This window comes from Triticum urartu, chromosome 3A (genome assembly GCF_056163025.1).
Source record: "Triticum urartu cultivar PI428250 chromosome 3A, HENAU_Tu73, whole genome shotgun sequence".
NCBI lineage: Eukaryota > Viridiplantae > Streptophyta > Magnoliopsida > Poales > Poaceae > Triticum > Triticum urartu.
The window spans coordinates 239,772,610-239,784,049 of record NC_141875.1 but is presented as its reverse complement, the minus strand read 5'-3'; the positions used below and the strand labels follow the sequence as shown (position 1 = coordinate 239,784,049).

Sequence of the window (11,440 nt, the reverse complement as noted above, 5' to 3'; positions counted from 1 at the left end):
TCGTGAAGATCTACCTGAGTAAGGCAAGTCCTTCGTGGGTGATGGCCATGGTGGGATAGACAAGGTTGCTTCTACGTGGACCCTTCGTGGGTGGAGCCCTCCGTGGACTCGTGAAACTGTTACCCTTCGTGGGTTGAAGTCTCCTTCAACATGGATGTATGATAGCACCACCTATCGGAACCATGCCAAAAATCTCTGTGTCTACATTGCGTTTGCTCCCTCCAAACTCCCCCCCCGTACCTTCATATGCAATGATTTACATTCCGCTGCTATACTCTTATATTTGCATGTGTAGGTTGATTGCTTCACTTGGATAAGTTGCTAAAATCTTCCAAGACTTAAAATTGGGAAAAGGCTAGATTTTTATTTGGTCAAGTAGTCTAATCACCCCCCCTCTAGACATACTTTCGATCCTACAGCGTGGCTGCCGGCAATGGGGAAGATGTTCTGAGGTGGCGAAAGAAAGTCTGTAGGGGGAATCTTTCATGAAGTGAACGCTTTCGTCGATGTTGCACCTCAGGTGGGGTGGATGACGGCATGGCAAGAGAGGACAAAACACACAGAGTTTTTCTTACGCCTGTCTGAAAAAGAAGTAAATCTATAAGGGCTCCTTAGAATTGGAGGATTCTATGAATGGAGGCACAGGAAAAACACAGGAATATGATAGGAATGCACGTGCAAAATAGAGCATTTGGAAACCTAGGATTTCTGTCAACCTGGGTGTTTGGTTCACATGAATTGGAAGAACACGAGAATGGAGAAACATGGTCAAATTAAAGTCAAACCACGTGAAAATGAAAAAAATTAGAATCTTATTATTCCAGTAATGCAATTAGTCTTGTTCTTCATGCATATTAATTTGAAAAGGTCGTCCAAGTGGATATTAAAATTCCTACGCTTTTTCTTTGGAAGAGACACCAAAGGAAAAAAATCCTCTAGTTTTTCTTTTCTCCACTCCTTCTAACCAAATGCACGAATAGTAGTACCGTAGTAGTTCCATAGCAAAGGATCCCTGAGGGATTGACATGAATGCAGAGTAACAAAGTGATGCAACGAGTGTACAACCTCTTTGGCATAGCCTTGTCGACCTCAGCATCATTGGGTTGGACGTGGAGGATGGTGATGCTGGTGTGACTGTCGGAGGCGTGGAAGAAGATCTGAAGCCTTTGGAAACGACATCGAGGGTACTGCTCTGCAGTGATGGATGGTTCCGTCGTTAGAGCAGGTCCGGTGAGGTGTACGACAGTGAGGCTGAAGCAGGACAAGACAGACAACGTTAATCTAAAGTGGGACTCTAATATCATCTGCAATAGATGATGTAAAATACATCACCAAAAAGTGCTAGATGTAAAACGCATTAACCGTGCCACGACCGCTCCGACAGATGTTGTAAATATTGTTCACTCTGAACTTAACTGAAGAAATTGAACTTTACAATCGAAACTAGATTTTACTGTCGAAACTGATTGAACTAGTAGCAGAGCATTGCAATAGATGTTTAGGTTGATCGATCACTAGTAGCAGAGAAGCAGTGATCTAAATCAGTAGCCGCTCGAGCAGGGAACACACTAGCAGAGAGCAAGTCATGCAGCAACACCGCGAGCGAGTGCTAAAGCAACAACTCCTGTAGCTGCCAGAGGTCGTGCAGCAGCAGCGGCGGCGTGAGCGAGAGAAAGAGAAGAGCAGCAGCATGAACGAGAGCAAGAGGAGAGAAGCAACACAGCCGATAGCAATAGCAGAGTAGAGCAGCAGCACGAACGAAAGCAAGAGCAGTGTAGCAGTGCGACGGACAGCAAGAACAGAGCCACAACGTGAGTGAGAGCCGAAGCAGCTGCATCTAGTGCCGGTGTGGAAGTCGCCGCCGAGGAAGCAACGACATGGGGGAGAGACATCGTGGATGAAGTGGTCGGCGAGGGCGCCGTCAATGGAGACCCGCCATGGCTGCTCGTATCGATCACCGGCAGCCCTTTGAGATCGAATAAAACATAAAATGCAGCGATGAGTGCAAAACCTCCTTGGTGGTGCCGAGTAGGCCTCGGCTTCATCGGAGGAATTGGTGAGGGTGCTGCGGTTCCGGTGGGGCTGGTCAAGACGGCGCTGTGGGGATGGAGGTGGCGCGATAGACGAGGCGAACGTCGAGGCAGCTCGTTGGAGGTGGAGGATGGGGCGGCTAATCTAGCGGGATGACGAGATCAACGACGGATCCTCATCCGGTGCGGTGCATGAGGAACGGCGAGCTGTTGCGGTGGACGATGTCGTCGGGGAGGAGTCTCCGGTAGGGCGGCGATCGGGAGGCCGATGGAGGAGCATGGGGTTTCGTGGGTTTTGGCGGCCTCGGTGTACGAATGGGGGCGAAGGGGAAGGTAGGGGAGCCATGGCTTAGGGACGCGCTTGTCTGAAATGTAGGGTAAGTTACCAGCGTACCCCCACCGGTTTTGACCATGTGATGTCGAGCCATCATTTCCGGCTGAGGGGTAGAAGGGGGATTTAGCGTGTCTGGGCTGCGGTACCAATTTTGGATGAGGAGGGAGTTTTCGCACGCGTCGAAATTTCGAGATAACAAGGCACGGCGTGGGTTGAAGAGGCGGGAGTTTCACAGCAGATGAGATGAAAGATACTCGAGCTTGAAATTTTTGCGATAACAAGACGTGGATTCCATGTTCGGCAGAACAAACTTAACGTGTACAAAAAACAATTCATACAAGACACAAGAGAGTCATCTCCCCTTTTACTATATTGCTATAAATGCCATTGAAAAAACAACAAGAAAAATGTAAAAAAATCGAGAGGACAAGATTACCCTGTATAGTACCAAATCAATTCGCACTTTCCTCAACAACAACAAAAAACAAATCAATTCCCACCACAAGAAGGAGTCATGTCCCTTTTTATATGATTACAAATGCCAGGATCTCGAATTTCAATTTTTGAATCCACGTTATGTTGAATTCGAATATATCGTTAGGTGACCTTGTGGTTTATAATGGATGTAGTCATACATTTTGATCTTCCATCATATATGAACAGTTTACTCCACCCTATGAACATATTGTCGTCTACCATATGGAATAAATTTGAATCAATTTTCCTTATTTGGATACGATTGTTGTCAAGTTATACCATCATTTAAATATTATCTTTATAACAAAAAACATGCATATAGCAGTAATCATATTTCACTATGAACTACATGTACCATACAATCTCCAATTCAAATATTTGTATCCATTTTATGTTGAATTCAAATCATAGTACATTGGTCTAGGTAGTGAGATGTTCGGGATAATCTAAACCCTGTTTTCATATGTATAATCTTTTGCTGAATTGGGAAAAGTTTTGGTATAACCTTCTTGCAAAACCAGAGATTCTCTCAACAAGCCTCGTGGTTTCGAGAGGGAACGTGTCACCTTTGTGTGCGAAACGATATACGCTGCCCCCTGATTTTCTTTACAGAGGCAACATAGAACTATATGAGTGCCCTGTTAAATTTTGGAATAATTCCTGGTACGTTAGGCCTTTTTTATACACTAGCAAAACATGCCCGTGTGTTGCAATGGGAGGGAAAAACATCTTTCATACACACATCCAAAGACATCACCAAACAATATTCTTAAAAAAATCTTTAATGACACAATTTCAAACAATATGAAAATCAACTGTAAGCCTCTGGTTTACATAAAACTCGTATCAACAATTTAATGTGCATCATCGTACAGGGCTTGGTAGTGCACTATGCAAAACAAACAAGATGATTATGTACTTGTTTTAACCTCCAGGATATGGTAGTTCATAGGAATTAACATCCCCTATAGTGCCAATAATAGATTACGTGAGAGCATCAAACTGTCATATCTAATAAATTTGAATGGGGTAAAAAACTTATATAATAGACATTTATTAAATGCCCCACATAGAGAAGATATTAATTAAGTTTACATTTTGTTAAAATTTGGAATTATTCTGGGTTCGTTTGGCCTTTTTATATATTAATTGAGTTTCTTGACATTTAATGTGCATAATCCAAATTTGAACTGCAAGCACATGCTCCGGTGCACAAAAGTTGGTTAAAAATCACATGTGTGTCCATGGGTGAATTTCTAGGTCCCATGCAAGCAATGGGAATGAAATTCAAACATCTGGGCGTCGTGACTCGGCCGAGAACATTGAGAAACTTGGTTTTTTTAAATCCTGTAAATCTAAAACTCGCCTGGAAATCATGAAACTTGGCATGGTGTCATGTCATGGCACTAACATGTTGTGGTAAAAAAATTGGCCGAATTGGAACAAGTTTTGGTATAAGCTTCTTGCAAACCGGAATTTCTCTCATTTTCAGAGAGGCTCGTGGTTCTGAGAGGGACCCCCCATTTTCTTTACAGAGGCAACCTAGAACTATATGAGTGCCGTGTTAAATTTTGGGATTTGTCCGGGTACGTTTGGCCTTTTTTATACATTAATTAACTTTTTGGTCATTTAATGTGCATAATTCAATTTTAAACTACAAGCCTATGCTCCAGCGCACCAAAGTTGGTTGAAAAATAACATGTGTGTCCTCGGGGTGAATTTCTAGGTCCCATGAAAGAAATGGGAATGAAATTCAAACATATGGGCGTCGTGGCTCGACCGATAACATTGAGAAACTTGGTTTTAAAATTCTTTTAAATCCAAAACACACCTGGAAATCATGAAACTTGGCATGGTGTCATGTAATGGTACTAACATGATGTGGTAAAAAATTGGCCGAATTGGAACAAATTTTGGTATAAGCTTCTTGCAAACCATAGCTTCTCTCAATAATGCTCGTGCTTTTGAGAGGCCTTTGTGTACAAAATGATATATGCTGCCCCCCTTGATTTTCTTTACACAGGCAACATAGAACTATATGAGTGTCGTGTTAAATTTTGGAATTATTCCGGGTTCGTTTGGCCTTTTTATACATTAATTGAGTTTTTGATCATTTAATGTGCATAATTCAAATTTGAACTACAAGCATATTCTCTAGTGCACCAAAGTTGGTTGAAAAATCACATGTGTGTCCTCGAGTAAATTTCTAGGTCCCATGCAAGAAATGGGAATGAAATTCAAACATCTGGGCATCGTGGCTCGGCCGGAAACATTAAGAAACTTGGTTTTTTCAATTCCTGTAAATCCAAAACACGCATGAAAATCATGAAACATGCCTTGTTGTCATGACATGGCACCAACATGTTGTGGTAATTTTGCTGTCTGTTTTGCCAAGGTGCACAGAAAAATAACTAACAAAGTCATTTTGGAACAAGTGATGTCATGTTACAATCGGAAACATAAGTATTATGGAAACCATGGGCGTTCTACTTACCATTAACATGCCGCCATGCGTCCACTTGTTTTATTAGCTAGGAGGCGATGTGCAGGGTAGCTATTTGAGTACGGGAGGCATGCGATCAGACCCCTGCGCGTGCTTATCAAGAGGAAGGCCCTTTGACCTCCATCTGCTGCCCTGCTCTCTCCCAAGGTCTCCATTAATGGCGCCCAAGCCCCTATTTAGTGGTGTGGCTATGTCTCACTCAACTGAGATTTAAGTGAGAAAAAGAAAATGTGAAAAGAAAATTTTGCACAGATCTTGATGTAAGATCCCACGGACCTATATAGCATCTACTGCGACCTATAGCAAGACTGATGAATATATAAGGACGAAGACAATGGATAATAGTTGTCATACATAATTAGGAAGATATTTAAAAAAGACACATGCGGCTACGCCCGAAATACACAAGGGAAAAAGAAGAAGGAAAACAATGATCTGGCTCATTGATCTCTACTTTCTTGATGTGTTGCTGCAGGCCGCGGGAACTAGTCTCTACCGCGTGTGGCGATGAGCTCTTTCGTGTCCTCAAGATGCTTCTTGAGAGCATCCACGGATTCCTTCACCAGCCTTTCGGCGCTCAATGCGAAGCATGTCATTCTCGTCCATAAGTTTCTTAACGATGACGTCGGTCCCCTTCGACAAGGCACTAGTCTCCTCCTGCTGCTCTGCACTTTTGACGATCTTCGCCCGCAGCAGGTCGCACTCGGCCCAGAGCTTCTCATTGCCCTCCCTTAGTTGCCGGATGACGCCGGTAGCCTGTTCAAACGAGGCTTTCATGTCATCCTGCAACCTTGCCTAGCCGGAGATTTGATCAATCTGGCGCCCAAGCCCCTATTTAGTGGTGTGGCTATGTCTCACTCAACTGAGATTTAAGTGAGAAAAAGAAAATGTGAAAAGAAACTTTTGCACAGATCTTGATGTAAGATCCCACGGACCTATATAGCATCTACTGCGACCTATAGCAAGACTGATGAATATATAAGGACGAAGACAATGGATAATAGTTGTCATACATAATTAGGAAGATATTTAAAAAAGACACATGCGGCTACGCCCGAAATACACAAGGGAAAAAGAAGAAGGAAAACAATGATCTGGCTCATTGATCTCTACTTTCTTGATGTGTTGCTGCAAGCCGCGGGAACTAGTCTCCGCCGCGTGCGGCGATGAGCTCTTTCGTGTCCTCAAGATGCTGCTTGAGAGCATCCACGGATTCCTTCACCAGCCTTTTGGCGCTCAATGCGAAGCATGTCATTCTCGTCCATAAGTTTCTTAACGATGACGTCGGTCCCCTTCGACAAGGCACTAGTCTCCTCCTGCTGCTCTGCACTTCTGACGATCTTCGCCCGCAGCAGGTCGCACTCGGCCCAGAGCTTGTCATTGCCCTCCCTTAGTTGCCGGATGACGCCGGTAGCCTGTTCAAACGAGGCTTTCATGTCATCCTGCAACCTCGCCTAGCCGGAGATTTGATCAATCTGGCTATGGACGATCACATGCATGTGCCTGTAAGAGTCGTCACCTGCCCGTGAGACATTTTCCCAGGCCGACGCAGCGTGGAAGGACATCTCTGTTGCATACGCAGTGCGGCAGGACATCTCTGCTGCTTTCACGGTGCGGCCGGACCAGTCTGCTGCATCGACGGTGCAGCGGGACCTTCGTGCTGCTTCGGCGGTGTGGCGGGACCTCTACGCTACTACTTCAGGACGACGGAACATGTAGGCTGCTTTCGCTGCAAGGTGGGACATCTCTCGTGCTTCTACTTCCATGCTCGCTTCTCCCTGGTGGTAATCTCTCGACCCAAAACTCATGCTGGCCATGGCAGACGCAAGGGAAGGATGCTAAATGACTTGTTTGTTTTTGTGGATGAGGAGTTAAGGAGGAATGTGCAGTCATCTTGGCATAGTAGTATTTATAACCGAGTACTAATACGCTCCTAAGTGGGAAACCGTTTAGGTTGTGATCGGTGTGAACAAGTTTGCAACTAAATATTACTAAATATAGTACTAAATATAGTGTGGTATTAATTTGGAATGTGACGAGATGCAAGCTCAAAATTTATTGCCGGTTCTAGTTTCTAAGTGCGGCACTACTCCTAGATGGCGTAACGTGGGCATGTGTTCTCGGTCGTGGTGTAGCATATGCCATGGTAATTCCTTTTCTACTGTTGTGTACGTGCAATAACTGGCATTGTCTGATACATATCTTATAGTTATTGGGGCACTCGACAGGAATAGCCTCGTGGCGAGCTATAGACTAGTCTTTTTTTCACACCCATTACATCGACACATATCATCTCTCTCCCTCTTTCCCATGCACATACCTATCTCTTGGGACTTCTCGCACGCACCATCTCTAGCTCCCTAGGTCGATGCAACCCACATACACTTGAACTCTGAGTTTTGTACATTATACAGGAAGAGAAGAGGTGCATGCACGCACTCATCCTCTCTCAGACATGCATCTGTAGCTATGAATTGTAGTGTTCTCAACCATTTGAATGGATCTATCATAGGTTTCCCGTTGCTCCTTGGCCTTGAGATTGAGAAGTTTAAAACGCGGAGGCTAAGCTGGAGGCGCGAGGTTGTGGTTAATGTGCAGGCCGCACACGACACCAACACGACACGAGCTTCATCTGCCAGGTGCGCAGTCGGGTGAGTTATCCAAGTATAGACACAACCAGGCCCTCCTTGGTATATGCGCCTCGACTTATACACAGAGAAATTAGGATCGGAGGGAGTACTACTAGTAGTACTACTATGATGTGTCGCGTCAACTCGCACAAGTGTGCAACACTTCCTGAACAAACAAGCATATAAGCTGTTATACTTCTTACCCAAGGATCATTATATCTAACAGACACAAAATATCCATTCAACTGTTGGAAATTACTTTAACTCCTCATCTGATGTCGAAGTAATTGCTGCATCCCCACCAAAACCCACCATCTCTTAAGCTAAAGTAGACCAAGCTAACCCCGATATTAGCATATTACTAAGATAAACAGAAGGCACTATAGAATCATTTAGGAGGTGAGCTTGTTAATCTGAATTTGGAGGGACACCGTCCTCGACAACCCAGCCCCGGCCAGCAGCTTGGGCGGAACTGCGAAGTAGGTCAGCTTCTGCACAGCGACGTCATCGGGATCCTTGCTGCTTGTCACCTCCATTTCCACCTTGATGGCGTTGGTCCTGCATTTGGGCTCCCCTGGCAGGTCATTCGCCCACAGCTTGGCAACATAGTGCGGCAATGGGGATGCCCCTGCTCTGATCCAGATGACCGACACAGCGATAGGTGAGTCGATGTTGAGCACGCCACCCACCAAGAAAAATGTGAGGTTGTCCTCCTCCGCGAACAGCAAGAGCTGTGGCTCCGACAGTGGCACTTGTAGCTCGAGCGCCTTTGTCGTACTTGATCCTGTGCACAAGCATGGGATGCACGGTGCAGATGTGGTGGGAGAGTGCTGGCAGCAGGCCTTCGTAGCCACAGACGGGCATGGCGCATTTGCAGGGCATGAGCGGACACACGCTCTGGTGATCAGCAAGCTTGTGGTAAGTGACGTAGAACCCACAACCTTCATGCGGGCACTCCACCCTCACCGAGGAGAGGACGGTGTCCATCGTCGTGTTCAGCATGTCGAAGCCACCACCGTGCTCGCACTTCTGGCACTGTCGCTGGTTCCCGGGGCACTTGCCGTGGCAGTCTGTGTAGGCCAGGTGCCCTCCCTTGCACTTCACAAATCAATCGAATAGCACATCAATCAAGAAACCTGCACCTTGCTTGATTAGCCGAACGAAAAAGGTGTACTCGAACCTCATACACTGGAGGCTTCAAGGGGCGGAGGCACAAGGTGTAGTGGAGCAAGGTGAGGTCCATAGAGACCATAGAGAGCTCCATTGTCGGGTCCTGTTCCATCGGCATGATATCACCCTCCTCGTGCACAGCCATCTCTCACTTTAGGACCGGGGCATTACAAAGCATTACCGTCAGATATTCATACTTCTTCAAGGTGCATTAAATCAACACATGCAAGTATCAAAAGGAAAGTCACGGCATGGATGCATGCATTGTAATTAATGCATCGATAAACGCAAATTATTGAAATATATCGAGTGCACTGCTTTGATGTGTTGCGTCAACTCGTACAACAACGAGAAGTTTGATTACAACACCCACTCCCTCGCCCATGAGCATGGTGGCTCGCAGGAATATGAGAAGCTTTCTCTACACGCTCTCCCTCCCGCACGCGGTGGACATGCAGCAGTTCATTCGGTGTCAAATGGCCAGAAGCATACTGTAAGACTCCACTGCAGTAGTACCATTATTGTTCGACTTTTCGAAGAGGCGAAGAGCCAAGCAACCCGGATGCTCATGTGGCAGTTTCATGTGTAGAGTAGTCTAGGATAGCATGTACCGTGCCTCTAAGCTTAAAATCGTTTGGTTCGGATCCATGCTATGAGGCCGTCTCGAAACAATTTTTCATTAAAATAATCTTCTGGCCCTACCTGTCATCCTAGTGATTGTAGATTGCATGCTCATCTGTTCAAGACATGAATATATATTTTAATTTGTGGTGGGGTAAATGTTAGAGGTTGCAGCAAATCTATTGTACACCGCGGGTCTTTTAGCCAAGTTTAGAGGCAAGCATGTGGGGCCAGTGCTATGATGTGTCGCGTCAACTCATACAACGAGGAGAAGCTTGATTTTACTACTACACGCCTTCCCCCTCGCCCATGCGCATGGTGGCTTGCAGACGAGGACAGGATTTTGCTTACTACAACAACCTATCCCTCCCGCACGCGGTGGATGGACATGCAGCAGTTGATTCGATATTATAGAAGTAGTGACATCATTGTTCGTCTTCTCGAAGAGGCGAAGAGACAAGCGCAACCCGAAGGTGGCAGTTGCGAACGCTCGCGTGGCAGTCTTTGTGTAGGGGTGGGGTGTGGTGCGGAGCCTTGGAGCACGCATATAGCCAGGCTCTTGCATGAGACAAAATTGTTATGTAAGCAGGCTATAAGCCCACTATTGTAGTACTTGCTAGTATAGCCCTGTAAACCAGAAAGGAGTATTTGCCGTTCTAGATATTTCAACAAGTGAATCTACACCGTAAATAAACACGTAGTTTTCTCGTTTACTCTCCACCTTGGTCACGGTGCACAATATTGAGTATACTACTACGGACTAGTCTCTTTTTGACACACATTTACATTGATACGACATGAATGCCAACAACGCAGAGGGTAGCGGTTCCCGAAACGTTGAATGGTCAATGATGCCTCTGCATTCAATTAGCATGCAGAGGTAGGAGTAAGTAATTGGAGAAGCGGAATGGAGCCAGCACGATGTGAATGCAACACAGTTTGGACTCTCATATAAAGGCGCCCCACCACTCCAATCCATCTACTGCTAGTCTCTGCGCAATACTGCCCACTCCAATCCAAGACCAAGACCAAGACCAAGTGACCAGAAGCCACAAGCACCCATGGCGTCAATGGACGCGTGCGGTAGTCGGCTGTGCTAGGTCGTCCAAGACGCCGACATGCGGCCCTACACCGCGCAGTGTTTCCAGACGATGCCGGCGACCGTCGGTGTCATAGCCCTCGTCGATGCAGGCTTCACCTCTCGCATGTGCCAGATGATGGTCGACTCCATCCGTAGTTTCACCGCCGTCAAGAAGCGCGTGGACGATCTTGCCGTACTACTCCAGCCTGCGCGCCCAGGCTCCTCGTTGCCTGCCACCCTCATCGGTCTCCTAGGTGACGAACTCTTTGAAGCACCGGTGGCCTTGCAGCTGCCAGAGGTCGCGACGAAGAATGTGCACATCGAGGCCGCGCTCATCGCACATCACCTCGTCATGCAAGAAACCATCGAGCTGCACATCCACATCTATGAGGAAATCATCTAGATAGGCCAATACAAGGCCAGCGACGACAGAAAGACGTTGGCCTTCTTCTAGTGGCTGGAATCTTTGGACACCATTATTCAGAAGCACGTCGACCTGGACACGAAAGCCACTTCTACTTAGCTGCCGTTCGGTGGGCCGACGCCCTGAGTCGAGGAGGTGGAAGTTGTCGATGGATGCATCTTTCTTCTTGC

General features: G+C 46.2%; 1 protein-coding gene across 1 annotated transcript; it reads right to left on the bottom strand.

Moving 5' to 3' along the window:
- Positions 1–8,366: 8,366 nt before the first annotated feature.
- Positions 8,367–9,289, bottom strand: LOC147979332 (uncharacterized). Its single transcript, XM_087515157.1, has 3 exons — positions 9,155–9,289; positions 8,817–9,072; positions 8,367–8,758 (listed from the first exon to the last, which is right to left on the bottom strand). The coding sequence occupies exons 1-3, from the start codon at positions 9,287–9,289 to the stop codon at positions 8,367–8,369; spliced, it is 783 nt and encodes a 260-aa protein (XP_087371283.1).
- Between the last annotated feature and the right edge of the window lie 2,151 nt (positions 9,290–11,440).